This window comes from Schistocerca serialis, chromosome 5, assembly GCF_023864345.2.
Source record: "Schistocerca serialis cubense isolate TAMUIC-IGC-003099 chromosome 5, iqSchSeri2.2, whole genome shotgun sequence".
Classification (NCBI taxonomy): domain Eukaryota; kingdom Metazoa; phylum Arthropoda; class Insecta; order Orthoptera; family Acrididae; genus Schistocerca; species Schistocerca serialis.
Genome location: NC_064642.1, coordinates 145,072,349 through 145,090,454, shown reverse-complemented (window position 1 = coordinate 145,090,454; position 18,106 = coordinate 145,072,349). Strand labels below are relative to the sequence as shown.

General features: G+C 45.5%; 1 protein-coding gene across 1 annotated transcript in view; it reads right to left on the bottom strand.

The window, feature by feature from the left end:
* LOC126482337 (serine/arginine repetitive matrix protein 1-like) overlaps positions 1–18,106 on the bottom strand; it is a 477,373-nt gene that overhangs the window by 13,398 nt on the left and 445,869 nt on the right. Inside the window, exons 4-5 of the mRNA XM_050106408.1 lie at positions 16,459–17,035; positions 3,886–4,053 (exon numbers count right to left, since the gene is read on the bottom strand). Coding sequence (XP_049962365.1) covers positions 3,886–4,053; positions 16,459–17,035 — 745 coding nt within the window. The remainder of the gene's footprint in view (positions 1–3,885; positions 4,054–16,458; positions 17,036–18,106) is intronic.

Genomic DNA, 18,106 nt, shown 5'->3' with positions numbered 1-18,106 from the left:
TCCGTTAGCAGTAAAATTTTCTAACCGCTCAATCCTTTCTAATAAGGGGAAATCCCCGTTGCACCCCATCAGATTTAATGGTAAGATGGCCCAGTGGATATCCCGTCAGAAACTGAACATAGATCAAGCATGGAAACAAGGAGGCGGTGTACTGAACTGTGAAAAAAAAGCAAACGGAAACAATGAACCGTCAAGCTCAAGATGTGCAACATCGAACGAAAATGAGTAGCCATGGCGTCGTGGTTATGTGATTAGGCTATTGGACTGCAAAGTGGGAGATCCAGGTTCCGATCTCCTTCGTGAGCCATATATATATTCACAACGTTATTAACTGTCCGTCCGGTTATTGACTTATCTGTTCGCTATGTCCAATTTTGTGTCGTGGTGTAACGTCCGTTTGCAACAGCGACGTGTATCGAAGGGACCTCCATGCGTACGTACCTCCTATTTGTACTACACAAGTACCCCATGTTATGACACTTAACGTTCCGTTTTGAAAGTTTTGACTCTTGAATTGCTTTGTTGTAATATAGTTCACACCCGTTTATTTGTTGTTCGCATCTCGCCTGCTCTCACTATTCATCACATTTACTTGCGACGATAATACACTCTTACGACTTGACTCATTCTATACCGAATATATAGTATGACAACTGTAAAGACTACTATTGCCAGGATAATTTGTAGAAATAAAAAAATATAATAATTCATTACACCTTCTTCCAGTTTTCATTCTTGATCTGTGTTCAGTTTTTGTCGTACTATCCACTTACCATTAAATTTGCGGGGTGTGTGTGTGTGGGAGGGGGGGGGGCGATGGGGGAATTTCCCTTGCAAGTAAAGGTGATTTAGTAAAGTAGGGAAGTAACTTTACCTTTCGAAATTTATGAAGCAGAGTTGCAGCAAATTAAAGCTTATAATAATAATTAGTTACCACATACTTAAAGTCAAATTTTATGAAAACTCAGTGGAAATGTTTTAAAAATCCTACCGTTTGCCGCCCACCATGAAAGCTAGAACGCGCATTAGTGGGCGGTAGTGACCAGGCTGAATACCACTGATCTGCATCATCCTTCCTATCCGTTACGGCTAGCAAGGGCACACTGGTTAGATTTTTAAAAAATTGGGACATTATCTTCACATATTACAAGAAAGTATAATATATTTAAAATCTTACGTGCAATTACAACATATTTAAAACCTCAGTAAATATTGCTAAAATAACGGCTATGGGCCCCACGCGGCCTTAAACTGGCCCTATTGATCACAGAACAGAAGAACACGTTTCGAGTTTCCGTGTTCTGATGGAGGTAGAACAAGTAACCATTTGGTAGCATTTGTACACAGTTGAGCAAGTCACACGCAGTGTTACTGTGAGTACTCCAGCGTGGAATTATTGCTAGAAGGCTGGAGTGGTATTAAGTGATCGGGACAAACAGTTTACGCAAAGACGCAGCCTGGTTGGCAAGTGAGAGTTGTGATGGGACAGGTAAAGGGCTAGAAGTGGACGACTCAAGTAGGGCAAGGTCTTTCGTCCAGCATATTTTGTACAGAGTGTAACGAAAATGATACCGACAATCTTCGAGTAATTGTAGAGGACATCTTGAACAAATTGAAGACAGAAACCCATGTTCAGAAACGTTGCCCAATGACGCCGCACAGCTACTGGGAACCCGTACAAGACATGTCTGAGCTTGTACATTGATGGACGGCAAGCAGTGTCGTCGTTACAGGCGAGGATGCGTTCCAGTCCATCTAATATCCTGAGTGGCATCAGGCCTATCGCTAGGAGGTCAGTACTCAGTCCGTTAGTGCAAAAAATTATGCGTCGTGACCTATCGGCAGGCGCGTACAGGCGCTCGAAGTCCGTCGGCATCGCTTTGTACTATCCTGTGTTGTGACATGAGTCACGAAGGAGATTTGAGCGCGGAACTCCCACTTTGCAGTCCAATAGCGTAATCATATAACCACGAGGCCAGGCGTACTCATTTTCGTTCGATGTTGTACATCTTGAGCTTGACGGTTCATTGTTTTTATTTGCTTCTTTTTTCACAGTTCAGTACACCACCTCCTCGTTTCCATGTTTGATCCATGTTCAGTTTCTGACAGGCTATCCACTGGGCCATCTTACCATTAAATCTGAGAGGGTGCAATGCGGATTTCCCCTTTTTGGAAAGGATTGACCGGTTAGAAAATTTTACTGCTAACGGAGATACTAAAACGAGCAGCAGATTAAAAAGGTTGACTACTCCCCATGTAGACACTGTCGCAGCGATGCTGACGACATTCTGGTAGTTGTCTCAGAAGACACTAGGGCAAAATTGGAGTCCTTAAAGTGCGATATGAAGTCGCGCACGGGCCTGCGACCATGACATGAACTTGAAGAGACTTATGCCGCTGTTGAATAGGTCACTGGAATAACTAGTCACCTGCTTTTCAAAAATTCTTATTTATTGACGCGTTTCTCAACTTGATTTCTGATATTGAAGGCTTATTTATTGACGCGTTTCTCAACTTGATTTCTGATATTGAAGGCTGATACATATAAATATGATCTGAACTAAGACCTTTATGATGCTCTCACAATGGGCTGTGACTGAAACGCATCAATAAATAAGAATTTTTGTATAGCAAGTAACCAGTTATTCTAGCGACTTACTCAACAGTTCCGGCCGTGGTGGCCGAGCGGTTCTAGGCACTTCAGTCTGGAACCGTGCGACTGCTACGGTCGCAGGTTCGAATTCTGCTTCGGGCATGGATGCGTGTGATGTGCTTAGGTTATTTAGGTTTAAGTCGTTCTAAGTTCTAGGGGACTGATGACCTCAGATGTTAAGTCCCATGGTGCTCAGAGCCATTTGAACCATTTTTTTACTCAACAGTGGCGTAAGTCTCCTAACGTGTATGAGTGAGTAGTTTCGGTGAGAATATAAGTCGAATGGATGGCGTGAAAAATTAGGAAAGCAGAGACAAAGAGTGAAATATTAAGAAGGAAATGAAACTGGATAGGACAAATTAAGGAAGATGGAGGGGCTGATAAAACGTGTTAGAGGGGTTTGCGGAAGGGAAGAGGAGACGAGGAAGAATGATATATCAGATCCTTGACGATGTGCCGTAAGGCAGCACATACAGCAGCATTAAGAAGGAAGAGGGAGATAGCCCGAAATTGAGACCGAAAGGACTCGCTAACACAATAGCAAAGTTATTTTTAAGGCCATCGTATTCACCGTTGCCTGTAGAAATTATTTATTCCACACTTTCGGTGTAATCAAGCAATAGCGATAGTTTTTGCTCCAGCAAATGTCAGACTTAAAATCTTCCGACATGTATACATGTCATCGCCTTCGATGAGTGTCGTCTCATACCAGCAGCAGAACTTGACAGTGCCTCATCATGCATGCCCCCCGTTCCCCAACGTCGCATGTGATAAGGAAGCACTTGGGTGAAATTTGAGCCAATTTTGATGGCCTGCTAAAGGAATGTTTATGCAGTACTTACATTAAAAGAAAAAACTCATTTTCACGATCACTAGATTTAATTTTAAGATTCTTGGCAAAAGGGAAGAGTCGGAGGCAAGGGAACTAATGTCCGAGGGAAGCGAGGGGCCGGCCGTGGTGGCCGTGCGGTTCTAGGCGCTCCAGTCCGGAGCCGCGCTGCTGCTACGGTCGCAGGTTCGAATCCTGCCTCGGGCATGGGTGTGTGTGATGTCCTTAGGTTAGTTAGGTTTAAGTAGTTCTAAGTTCTAGGGGACTGATGACCACAGCAGTTGAGTCCCATAGTGCTCAGAGCCATTTGAACCATTTTTGAAGCGAGGGGGGCGGGGGCACCAAATGCAATGCCGCCATTGTGGAAGATATTCTCGAACCGGCCGTGGCGGTGGAAGCTCACCTTGGCTGCGGGCGTAGTCTTGCTGGCGGTGGAGGCGTTGGAGGCGGTGCGGGTGGCGGTGGTCTGGTGCTGGGGGCTGGTGACGCTGCCGCCGCTGGCCCGCGACGTCGAGGAACGCTTCGAGCCCGTCGAAGCGTTGGACGCGGCTGCCGGCGGAGTCGCCTTCACCTGTGCACACCCGCCTCTTTCAGGGAACGTCCACAAAACGTTTTATCATCGCACGTTGCGAGACATTTTGTCGCAATTTGTGTAATTCCGCGAGAGAACTCATTTTCCTGCGTAATCTGTTTCTGTTTTGAATAATCACTTCATTTCACGATTTAGCTATTAGCTAAATTCGTCCTGTGATGCAAGTCACGGAGGTAGCTTGAAAAAGTTGAAAGGAAACGAAATGAGCTAAAAGTTAATCCTGAAATAATGTCATTATTTCAAAATAAAAGCAGCCTTACGCAGGAAAATAATTGCCCTCAAGAAAAGAATTCACAGCAGTTTTGGGCGCATGAATACAAAAGACTACTGATATAAATTCTTAGTGGCGTCTGGCTGGAAGACTGACGTACAATTTCACACGTGCGAGCTCGGCCGCCACTTTTGGCGGTAGCCCAGCCTCCAGAAGTAGGTGGCTTTGGTACAAGTAACAGCTAGTTGAGAGTTTTAGCCTAAGGAATGGAGTCAGCTAGCTTTAACTGAAATTACAATAAACTGTGAGATGGTTTTTCGAAAATTAATGTACTTCTGTTCATGTGATTGTGGGCTCTCTTGTTCCTGAAGATTATCTTGAGACTTCACAATCCAAACATTCAAGGTCGTTGACTGAAGTCAGTTAGCAGTTATCTGAAGTCGAGAAGAGGCATTTAATTCCCTGTCTAATAGTCACATTACAGTGTTTGGGTGCAGTCACACAATAACAGCGCAAAAATCAGAGCTGCAGGTTAACGGGAGGCTGACGAATAATGTGCATACTGGTCATCGTCTAGATAGTGGAGACTGTGGCAACAAGTGCTCTTTGTCGATCACGTGGAAGGAAGTGATATTTCCTACAAAATCGAAGAAATTATCAAATAAACATTTTCAGTTTCATATATATACAGGAACTATCAGACGTGCCACTGTTATAACAGTTTTGTAGCAGTTGTGTGGTACTGCTGGTCACACTGTGGTCAGTATGATCTCCAATGCCGTTACGCACGTGAAGGTCCGATGTTCAATGGGACTGATGTTTCATAAGTCTGGGGGGCACTCACGATGATGAAAACTAAAGCTATATTCTTCGAAGTGTTTCTTCAGAAGACGTTCGCGAGGTGGTTAAATGTATTGTAGTCTTTCAAACTCCCAGTGTGTGTCTGCAAAAGTGCACATTGCCACATGCACCCAGTCTGCAGCCCTTTATTGATGCCAGTTTTGTGCGCAGTACCTTTTGTGAAAATGCGTATCATCTGTGAAGTATTTATAATTAGAATCAAACATCATTTCTGAAATTTAAGGACGGATACTGCCTCTATGTTTGCGAAATTGTTACCGACATAACAAAACAACATACGATAAAGACAGTTTATGCAGCAGAGCAATCGTCACGTGTTGACAACAGAAAGTTTTTTACTCACCCGACTATCACAGTTTACAATAATTACATCACTGTAAGCATTCGGGCTTGCCTTTGCACGCAAATGTTATTGCTACAGCTGCACGATCCTTCCTTCCTTTGCCATTTCAGTCATATTGCAGAATGCTGCATCTGAGATCGCTGTCTGCATTACCTTTGACTCAATATGTAATTTTGCTTGAGGTTTATTCATAATCTTCCACAATCTTGAAAATCAGTAACAACCTAATTTTAGTGACTCAAAATTTTAAACAAAAATAGACTACTGCCTCTGGCGTTGAGATTTTGATCAAAGAGCATTAATATAACACGAATAAAATGAAAGAAATTTACATTTATGCGGATCTTTCACCCAACATCGTTGATTTCCTTTTATTTATATAAATTAACAATTTTATGATGTAATACAATTCATTTGTGTTTTATTTCTGGCAAAGGTTTGGATACTGATTGCATCTACTCAAAAAATCAGAAAAATATCATGCGTCTGTATCTGACAGCACGAATGTAACTGAGAATGGACAAAAAACTAATTTTATTTGGACTGCTGAGGTGGCGATGGGTCAGCTGGTTAACTTTCACTAACAAATGAAATTTCAAGATTCCATAGGCTACCACTAAATACGAAGCTATCAGAAATAAAAATATTGCAATTAGTTTAGAGCACATTCATCCTACGGTGATGGTTCGTTCTGTTAAAAAATATAATTAAAAGTGACTACTTCAAAAAACTGTTACAGGTAAATGTTTTGAATAAGGTAAGGGAAAGATATCATCAAAAAGATGATTAGTTTATCTGTGTTAAATTATAACTCTGTATCAGTTTCTGACTAACTTTTAGCTCTTCCTTGGACAGTTTCACACGTTTGAAGACACTTAAGCCAGAATTAAGGCTAAGCCGTAATCTGCAGAGGCAAAGATTCCGCATGCGCTCTTATTGATTTATCTTCGTTTGAAAGCGCTGTAATGCGCCCAACATTGTTAGCCCACATTAAATATATTCTATTGCCTACTGTGCCATATTCCTTACTGGTGTGTGATCCAAGACGTCGCTCTTAACTTACTATACAGAAAAAACTGTAACTGCTTTCCCAGCTTGATAACTTTGCCGGATGTTCTGTTGGAACTCGAAGCTAACTGATATATTATTTCAGCGGTTCAGTTGGCCGCCATATTTGCCAAATTGATCGGCTCAACAACCTCACCTGAACTTAGCTGTCTGCTGGATCGTTGAAATATTAAGTCAGTTTAATTTTAGGATCCATCTGTAAACCCAACAAAACTAGCCTTTCCCACAGGATAATTGTTCGTGAAGGTAAATATGAACAAACAACTATCGCAATCCGCACAAAGTGTCGCCATGAAGTAAAATAAGAACAAATGACAGTTTTATCGCTTTCTGCTTAGTCGACACCTACTACTGCGTTAAGTACAGAGTGCCCGGTGAAAGTGTGTCTTACTTCACACAACAATCTCGCCTGAACTTAGCTGTCTGCTGGATTGTTGAAATATTAAGTCAGTTTAATTTTAGGATCCATCTGTAAACCCAACAAAACTAGATTTTCCCACAGGATAACTGTTCGTGAAGGTAAATATGAATAAACAACTATCGCAATCCGCACAAAGTGTCGCCATAAAGTAAAATAAGAACAAATGACAGTTTTATCGCTTTCTGCTTAGTCGACACCTACTACTTCGTAAGTACAGAGTGCCCGGTGAAAGAGTGTCTTACTTCAAAATTAAATACCTCGAAAACTAAGATCGAGAGACGAGTGCAACTAACCGTATGTCTATTGCGAAAGCTGTAAAAAAAAAAAAAAAAAAAATTATACAGAAGTTTCGAAATAGTTCGAAAAGATGTTAACAGATAGCGCTGTAATCGCAATACGTATTGCCTATAAATAGTGCGCCGCAGCTCAGGGCTATCAGTACATCGATCACATTTGCAAGACTGCCACCCTCCTGCTTCACCAGACGTATCCGCATATCAAAAGTCATTCTCTCACCATCAGGACTAAAATTTGTATATACGTAGTTTTACTACTCCCCAAAATCACTTACGCCTCCGAAACCTGGTCCCTGGCAGCAAACACTAACTTCAAGAAAATACAAATCATCCGGAACAAATTTCTCTGAACAGCAATTAACGCGCCCCGTTCTCCATCAAACTCAGTCATTCATGTATGCCTTCAAATTCCAAAAACACGTAACATTATTCAACACCAAGTCCAAAAATTTTATGATAAAACTCCTTCTCCGCCCTCTCTTCTCATTCGCTCATTAGGTCAAATCCCCTCCCCCCCACCGATACCTCATTCAAATTTTCCCAGGATGATACTGGACCGACAATTCGACTTCTAATGCTCGCTCATTTCGACTTCTTACGATCCCCTCATTTCAAAGACAAACACTCCCCGGTGCCTAACTTGCTCGCTTCGAAACCCCAGCCTCAGACGTTATTGTTCCGGTCCTTTGACAAACTAGTTCTAGCGCCCTTCACAACGCGGCTCGGTTCGTCTTAGAGCGATCAGTTCTACCGTTGAAACGTGAAGGGAGGTTAGAGTACTGAAAAAGAAAGAGGTTGAAATCACGTATTCCATTGAACAACATGTTTTTCTTGTCTGGAATACCACAGGTCAGAACACAATCCCACGGCAACAAGGAGCAGTTTTCAAACACGATTTAACGTTCTAAAAGGAATCGATGCGAAAACCATTCGCAAGCTCTTTGCCAAATATCAGCAGAAAGGTAGCGTCGCGTACGATCTAGCGGGGAGTGTTGGCTCCAGGCAAACGGTAGTTACTCCTCAAAGTGTCGCCACGGTTTCTGGAATTACTCAGCAAAATCCAAGGAAATCCGTCCGAAGAATTGCAGCAGAGACTGATTTGAAGCGTTCTAGAACGCAGAAAATGCTAATGAGAGCCTACACGTTTCCATTCAAAATGTAAAGCCACCAGGCCACACCTGTACGAACTGTGCGACAGAGTTCTGACTTTGCCGACAAGATTTGAGGTTGGCTTCATCTGGTTCACAGATGAAGCACATTTCCACCTGAATGGATCTGGTTCACAGATGAAGCACATTTCCACCTGAATGGAATCGCGAATAAACAAAACTGGCTGTTTTGGGGTTCCGAAAAGCCCATTTTGTGTGAAACGAAGAGTTGCTGTTTGGGCTGTAGTATGCAGCGTAGGCACTTATTGGTCCTTTTTTCATGCGAGAAACGATCACTAGTGAATGTTAAGTTGCAATTTTGGAACAATTTGTCGTCACACAGTTAGCGTTGGAGGATCGACAAGGCAACGAGTTGTTCATGCAAGATGGGGCCAGATCACATTGCAGAAAACAGGTGCTGGGCATTCTAGATAAATACATCGGGGGCAGAGTATCTGCGTTGGATTATTGCAAATTAAATGGCGCAGGGATGGACTGGCCTTCATATTTGCGCGACGTGACACCTTGTGACTTCTTTTTATGGGGCACATTGAAAGAAACATCTACCGGACCCATCCCCCCCCCCCTCCCACCACGGTTGACAAACTGGAATTGGCGATTTGTATGGTATCTGACCCATGTCCGTTGAGACACTATAGGATGTGATGGAAAACTTCACTGTTCGTTTGTTCCATCTCCGTACTGCCAGTGTCGGACATTTCAAAAAGATTGTGTTGTGATTGAAAAAACTGCTTGCAGAGGATGAATTATGCACGCGGATACAGTACGAGCTGCACAGCTTAGAGCACCATCTGTTAGCAGTTTTTCGAACTATTTCGAAACTTCTGTATAATTTATGTGTAAAATTCTTACAGTTTTCACAATACACATACCTTTCGTTGCACTCGTCTATCGATCTTAGTTTTCTAGATACTTAATTTTGAAATAATTTATAATGAAGCAGCATCAAAATTTTAACCAAAGGGCGTCACTTAACATACACACATCAACAAAAGTTTTTCATTACCCCAGTTCCCAGAACTCCTGAAGATAGTCGTTGACTGTGACACAGTCCCTTTGATTGTTCAGAGATGTAACTAAACCTGCCCGAAGATGTAAACAATCATGCGCAAGCAGCGCCTATTAGACGGAGGGGGTCCGACAGCCCATCAGTTCCAGTCATTCCACCAGGAAGGAGGCACACGGTTCGTGTTGACCGTAGTTCAACCATGCCTAGATGGTCAATACAGCGGTTCGATCGCGTCAGCGTTGTTACTTTGTGCCAGGAAAGGCTCTCAACAAGGGAAGTGTCCAGGCGTCTCGTAGAGAACCAAAACGATGTTGTTCGGAGGTGGAGGAGATACAGAGAGACAGGAACTGTTGATGACATGCCTCGCTCAGGCCGCCCAACGGCTACTACTGCAGTGGATGACAGCTACCTACGGATTACGGCTCGGAGGAACCCTGACAGCAACGCTACCATGTTGAATAATGCTTTTTGTGCAGCCACAGGACGTCGCGTTACGACTAAAACTGTGCGCAATAGGCTGCATGATGCGCAACTTCTCTCCCGACGTCCATGGCGAGGTCCATCTTTGTAACCATGACACCATGCAGCGCGGTACAGATGGGCCCAACAACATGCCGAATGGACCGCTCAGGACTGTCATCACGTTCTCCTCACCGGTAAGTGTCGCATATGTTTTCCACCAGACAATCGTCGGAGACGTGTTTGGAGGCAACCCGGCCAGACTGAACGCCTTAGACACACTGTCCAGCAAGTGCAGCAAGGTGGAGGTTCCCTGATGTTTTGGAGTGGCATTGTGTGGGGCCGACGTACGCTGCTGGTGGTCATGGAAGGCGCCGTAACGGCTGTATGATAGGTGAATGCCATCCTCCGACCGATAGTGCAACCATATCGGCAACATATTGGCGAGGCATTCGTCTTCATGGACGATAAAAATGGTTCAAATGGCTCTGAGCACTATGGGACTCAACATCTGTGGTCATCAGTCCCCTAGAACTTAGTACTACTTAAACCTAACTAGCCTATGGACATCACACACATCCATGCCCGAGGCAGGATTCGAACCTGCGACCGTAGCAGTCCCGCGGTTCCGGACTGAGCGCCTAGAACCGCTAGACCACCGCGGCCGGCCATGGACGATAATTTGCGCCTCCATCGTGCACATCTTGTGAATTACTTCCTTCAGGATGACGACAAAGCTCGACTAAAGTGGCCAGGAACTTTATCGAACAAGTCTGAGATAGACTGAAAAGGGCTATTTATGGACGACGTGACCCACCAACCACTCTGAGGGATCTACGCCGAACGGCCGTTGAGGAGTGGGACAATCTGGACCGTTAGTGCCTTGATGAACTTGTGGATAGTATGCCACGACGAATATAGACACGCATAATGCAAGAGGACGTGCTACTAGGTATTAGAGGTAGCGGTGTGTGCAGCAATCTGGACCACCACCTCTGAAGGTCTCGCTGTATGGTGGTACAACATGCAATGTGTGGTTTTCATGAGCAATAAAATGGGCGGAAATGATATTTATGTTGATCTGTATTCCAATTTTCAATACAGGTTCCGGAACTCTAACCGAGGCGATGCAAAACTTTTTGATGTGTGTAGAATAGTGTTCGATAATGAAGATTTTTGCTTTCCTTAGGCTCTGTGTGTAATATGCAGTTTGCGTATCGAAGCGACACGAATATGCAGCACTAGTGAGAACGGAATCAATATGCGCAAGAGTTAATGAGGGCCAATAACACAGGTCTGCGAGTTTTTTCCGTCATAATGAGCTTATCGCCTTTTCATTTTATAAAAAACACAATGAATGTGTCGGTACACAGACATTTATATTTTGTTACTCCTATAGTGTCAGTTTATTGCATGTTTGCTGAAATTTTCTTTCAGTTTATCATGTAGTGTAATCCGCTGGAACGAGTCCACTTTCTGACTGAACTATCGTTACTCTTATATACAGGCGAACTAGGGCTTGGTTTGTAGGCTACTTTTCACACTCATATGGGTGACTAGCGGGTCATTCCTGACCCCAGCACACAAACGGTTGGTACACAAAAGAAAGAACAGATGGGCAGACTGACAGCGTGCACCTTAGAATAAAATGCGTTGTGCCGAGGAAGGGCATTGGGTCATAGAAACAATTTTCAGATCCACTGCGATTAAAGCAGACCACAAAGTAGTAGTTGTTGTTGTTGTTTACGACAGTTACCGAGAACTTAACTGAAGCAGTGAGGAAGAACTATGACTAACTCTTCTAGATCTGAAACATCTAGATCTAGACATTCAACACAGTCCGAGAAACGACCCGGAACATAGGTGGCGATTGGAGTCTGGCTTTCTATTATTGGTACATGTATAACGTTGGATGACACGAGAGAGAGAGAGAGAGAGAGAATATGAGTGTTTTGTACTTTATAATGGGATTATTAGCATTTAATTGCTCTCTTGAATTATTAACATAGGTAGGGCTGGTGTAAGGCTCAAGCAGCACAAGTCGTCGCTTCAGGCACCAAGCTGAGAGGGGCGCCAGAGACGTCATAACTGTAAGATTTCTATGCAGGACGTTATCACAATAGTCTAATAGTACCGGCCGCTTGGGGACTTAAATGCAGTACATATCACAATTACTAGCGCAAACTGAGGACGATGAAAATGTACGAGGAAAATGGTGGGGGCGGGAGGTGGAGGGGAGGGCGGAGCGCCGCCAAATGATAAGTTGCTTTTGTAGAACCGGTTTTGACCATGACTGTCATTATGTCTCGCAGATAATTTTGTCAGAACACTTAAGCCGTATGTTTTCTATCCCGTGGTCCTATTTAAGAGGTCATATCCACATCAACAGCATGTTTCAGTTATGCGTTGTACATAATTGTAGACTGTTATTAAGATAAGTTTTAGTGTAGCATATCACTGACTTTTCACTGTACGTCTAGGCATTTCCTTTATGATGCAACGCAATTAACAAAAATTTTAAGCATGATTGTGCTATATTCTTTGATGTTACCATGCAAATTTCGTCGTTATATAGTACTAGCTTTCACTGATGTTGTTGGGTGTATTTCGCAATAAATTTTCCTGGACTTCCATTTCCGTTGAATTTTAGGTAACTACTCAACTCTTCACGCGAAATTTTTGTTTGCTCCGGCCGTCAATGGATTGTTTTGGATTTTGTTCAGTACTTTACTGTGAGTGTATATTTTTTGCAACATGGTTCAAATGGCTCTGAGCACTATGCGACTTAACTTCTGAGGTCATCAGTCGCCTAGAACTTAGAACTAATTAAACCTAACTAACCTAAGGACATCACACACATCCATGCCCGAGGCAGGATTCGAACCTGCGACCGTAGCGGTCACGCGGTTCCAGACTGAAGCGCCTTTAACCGCACGGCCACACCGGCCGGCTTTTGCAACATATTAGACAGCTAAGAGACATAATCCAAATTTTAACTATCGCGTAGAAAAAAAGTAAAGTTCTGTTACTAATTAGGGTTCCGTGCCTCAATCTGTGAAAAACAGAAGTCTTCTAGGATCGCTTTGTTGCCCATCTGTTTATCTGTCTGTCTCTGTCTGTCCAGCTGTTAAGAACCCTTCTTCTCAGGAATTGGTATAGGTATCAAGTTCAGATTTATGTCACGTATTAAGGTCCATGGTCCCTTGGCAGTACTGACATTTTAAGCCTCCATGTCAATGTGTTATAGTCGGCGCACGAGCGATGGGACAAAGCATCTTCGCCGGCCGGTGTGGCCGAGCGGTTCTAGACGCTTCAGTGTGGAACCGCGCGACCGCTACGGTCGCAGGTTCGAATCCTGCCTCGGGCATGGATGTGTGTGATGTCCTTAGGTTAGTTAGGTTTACGTAGTTCTAAGTTCTAGGGGACTGATGCCCTGAGATGTTAAGTCCCATAGTGCTCAGAGCCATTTGAACCATTTTGAACAAAGCTGCTTCTAGGTAGCGATGAAGTGAGGACTTTCCCATACGACCATTTCCCGAGTGTGCCGTGAATATCAAGAATCAGGCAAAACATCAAACCCCCAAATCGCTGCGGCCGGATAAAGATCCTGCAAGAACGGGACCAACGACGACTGAAGAGAATCGTTCAACGTGACAGAAGTGCAAACCTTCCGTAAATTGCTGCGGATTTGAATGATGGGCCATCAAAAAGTGTCATCGTGCGAACCATTCAACGAAACATTATCGATATGGACTTTCGGAGGCAAAGTACTTGATGACTGCATGACACAAAGCTTTACGCCTCGCGTGGGTCCGTCAACACCGACATTGGACTGTTGATGACTGGATACATGTTGTCTGGTCGGACGAGTTTCGTTTCAAATTGTGTGGTGCGGATGGACGTGTATGGGTATGGAGACAACCTCATGAACCCATGAACCCTCCATGTCAGCAGTCTGGTGGAGGCTCTGTAATGGTGTGGGCCGTGAGCAGTTTGTATGATATGGGACCTCTGATACGTCTAGATACGACTCTGACAGGTGACACGTACGTAAGCATCCTGTCTTATCAGCTGTATCCATTAATGTCCGTTGTGCATTCCAATGAACTTGGGCAAATCCAGCAGCGCAATGCGACAAGCCACATGTTCAGAATTGCAACAGAGTGGCTTCTGAGTAAACACTTCCGCTGGCCACCGAATTTCCCAGACATAAAAATTTTTGAGCACATCTGGGATGCCTTGCAACGTGCTGTTCAGAAGAGATCTCCACCCGCTCGTACTCTTACTGATTTATTGACAGCCCTGCACGACTCATGGTGTCAGTTCCCTCCAGCACTACTTCAGACATTAGTCGAGTCCATGCCATGTCGTGATGCGGCTCTTCTGCATGCTCGCAGGCGCCCTACGCGATATTAGGTAGATGTACCAGTTTCTTTGGCTCGTACATCTACATCTACATTTATACTCCGCAAGCCACCCAACGGTGAGTGGCGGAGGGCAATTTACGTGCCACCGTCATTACCTTCCTTTCCTGTTCCAGTCGCGTATGGTTCGCGGGAAGAACGACTGCCGGAAAGGCTCTGTGCGCGCTCGAATCTCTCTAATTCTACATTCGTGATCTCCTCGGGAGGTATAAGTAGGGGGAAGCAATATATTCGATACCTCGTCCAGAAACGCACCCTCTCGAAACCTGGACAGCAAGCTACACCGCGATGCAGAGCACCTCTCTTGCAGAGTCTGCCACTTGAGTTTGCTAACCATTTCCGTAACACTATCACGCTAACCAAATAACCCTGTGACGAAACGCGCCGCTCTTCTTTGGATCTTCTCTACCTCCTGTGTCAACCCGACCTAGTACGGATCCTACATTGATGAGCAATACTCAAGTATAGGTCGAACGAGTGTATTGTAAGCCACCTCCTTTGTTGATGGACTTCATTTTCTAAGGACTCTCCCAATGAATCTCAACCTGGCACCCGCCTTACCAACAATTAATTTTATATGATCATTCCACTTCAAATCGTTCCGTACGCATACTTCCAGATATTTTACAGAAGTAACTGCTACCAGTGTTTGTTCCGCTATCATACACTACTGGCCATTAAAAATGCTACACCACGAAGATGGCGTGCTATAGGCGCGAAATTTAACCGACAAGAAGACGATGCTGTGATATGCAAATGATTAGCTTTTCAGAGAATTCAAACAAGGTTGGCGCCGGTGGCGACACCTACAATGTGCTGACATGAGGAAAGTTTCCAACCGATTTCTCATACACAAACACCAGTTGACCGGCGTTGCCTGGTGAAACGTTGTTGTGATGCCTCGTCTAAGGAGGAGAAATGCGCACCATCACGTTTCCGACTTTGGTAAAGGTCGGATTGTAGCCTATCGCGATTGCGGTTTATCGTATTGCGACATTACTGCTCGCGTTGGTCGAGATCCAATGACTGTTAGCAGAATATGGAATCGGTGGGTTCAGGAGGGTAATACGGAACGCCGTGCTGGATCCCAACGGCCTCGTATCACTAGTAGTCGAAATGACAGGCATCTTATCCGCATGGCTGCAACGGATACGTTTGCAAGGCAACAACCACCTGCACGAACAGTTCGACAAGGTTTGCAGCAGCATGGACTATCAGCTCGGAGACCACGGCTGCGGTTACCCTTGACGCTGCATCACAGACAGGAGCTCCTGCGATGGTGTACTCACGAATGTCAAAACGTCATTTTTTCGGACGAATCCAGGTTCTGCTTACAGCATCAGGATGGTCGCGTCCGTGTTTGGCGACATCGCGGTGAACGCACATTGGAAGCGTGTATTCGTCATCACCTTAGTGGCGTATTACCCGGCGTGATGGTATGGGGTGCCATTGGTTACACGTCTCGGTCACCTCCTGTTCGGATTGACGGCACTTTGAACAGTGGACGTTACATTTCAGATGTGTTACGACCCGTGGCTCTACCCTTCATTCGATACATGCGAAACCCTACATTTCAGCAGGATAATGCACGACCGCATGTTGCAGGACTTGTACGGGCCTTTCTGGATACAGAAAATGTTCGACTGCTGCCCTGGCCAGCACGTTCTCCAGATCTCTGACGAATTGAAAACGTCTGGCCGAGCAACTGGCTCGTCACAATACGCGAGTCACTACTCTTGACGAACTGTGGTATCGTTTTGAAGCTGCATGGGAGCTGTACCTGTACACGCCATCCAAGCTCTGTTTGACTCAATGCCCAGGCGTATCAAGGCCGTTATTACGGTCAGAGGTGGTTGTTCTGGGTACTGATTTCTGAGGATCTATGCACCCAAATTGCGTGAAAATGTAATCACATGTCAGTTCTAGTATAATATATTTGTCCAATGAGTACCCGTTTACCATCTGCGTTTCTTCTTTGTGTAGCAATTTTAATGGCCAGGAGTGTATAATCATAAATAAAGGATCCATCTTTCTATGTATTGCGAACAGTGGAAAGCGAGCAGTAGTCAGTGCTTTGGTACAGTGAGAGCCGCGAAGCGACAGAGTGCGTGGTGCATACCGACCTCGGACCTGCGGACGGTGGTCTTGGCCGGCTGCGACCTGCGCGCCGCCGGAGCCGCTGCAGCCGCCCCCTTGGGCCTGGCCCCCGGCGCCGCCCCCGGCTTGCCCGCGGCGTACGTCTTGAAGCGGTCGGGCCGCTCCTCGGCGAGCTGCACCGGCGCGCGCGCCGGGCCGCCCACGTTGGGCAGCTTCTGGAACACGAACGACGTGCTGGCGTCCACGGCGGCGTCCAGCTCCGCCCCGGCCTCGGGCTCTCCCTCGTCCGGCTCGTCGTCGAAGGGCGGCGGCGTCGCCGGCGGCGAGAAGTCGTCCAGGTAGCGCTGCAGCTCGGCGTCCTGCGCCTCCGCCGTGTCTGCGGCCTGTGGCTCCGGCTCCGGTTCTGGCTCTGGCTCTGGAGGGGGGCTGGGCGCCTGCGGCGGCGGCGGGGGCGGCCGCGCCTGGCTCTTGGCCCTGCGCAGCGGCTGGTGCGCCTGCGGGGGCGGCGCCGCGGCTCTGTGGCCCAATCCGGCGCCGGCGCCGTTGCGGTCCAGGCTCACCGCGCCGCGAGACTTGGACACCGTCTTGTGTGCTGCTGCGTTCCTGCCACGCAGTAATAATAATGAAAACCTCCTATTAGGAACACCTCGTACACTTTAATATTACTGTCAAACAAAAAGAGAAATACACCGTGTGTCAGAAATATAGTGTTGCACTGCAATGATGAAGCACCGCAAATAATGAAAATTTACATCCAGTTTAATTCAGGAGGAACATCACACACACTGGTGTCCAAAATTAAAGCGACAGACGGGAATTTTTCAAGGTTGCTTTTATTTTGGCACAAAACAGTATAAACATGTGATAGTAATGTAGAAACAATGTGAAGAACACAGATGTAAGCAACTGCAACATGAAACTCCCTGGCTAATTAAAACTGTGTGCCGTACCGAGACTCGAACTAGAGATCTTTGCCTGTCGCGGGGAAGTCCTCTACCAACTGAGCTACCCAAGCAAGGCAGGAGACGAGGTACCGGCAGAAGTAAAGCTGAGGACGGGGCGTGAGTCATGCTTGGGTATCTCAGTTGGTAGAGCACTTGCCCGCGAAAAGCAGAGTTCGAGTCTCGGTCCGGCACACAGTTTTAATCTGCCAGGAAGTTTCATATCCGTGCACACTCCGCTGCAGAGTGAAAATCTCATTCTGGAAACATCCCCCAGGCTGTGGCTAAGCCATGTCTCCGCAATATCCTTTCTTTCAGGAGTGCTAGTTCTGCAAGGTTCGCAGGAGAGCTTCTGTAAAGTTTGGAAGGTAGGAGACGAGATACTGGCAGAAGTAAAGCTGCGAGGACGGGGCGTGAGTCGTGCTTGGGTAGCTCAGTTGGTGTGTGTTACAGTTGGTGCAGTGGATAGAGTTTTTAGCTACCCTCTGTAATAAAAAAAACTGAACGGATAAAAGAACAACCTGAACGGGTGTCATGAGACGTCCTCCCCGAATATATACAACGAACAAAATAAAACAAAATGAGATCAACAAAAAATTTAAAAAACAAAATTGGTAGAGCACTTGTCCGCGAAAGGCAAAGGTCCCGGGTTCGAGTCTCGGTCCGGCATACAGTTTTAATCTGCCAGGAAGTTTCATATCAACGCGCACTCCGCTGCAGAGTGAAAATCTCA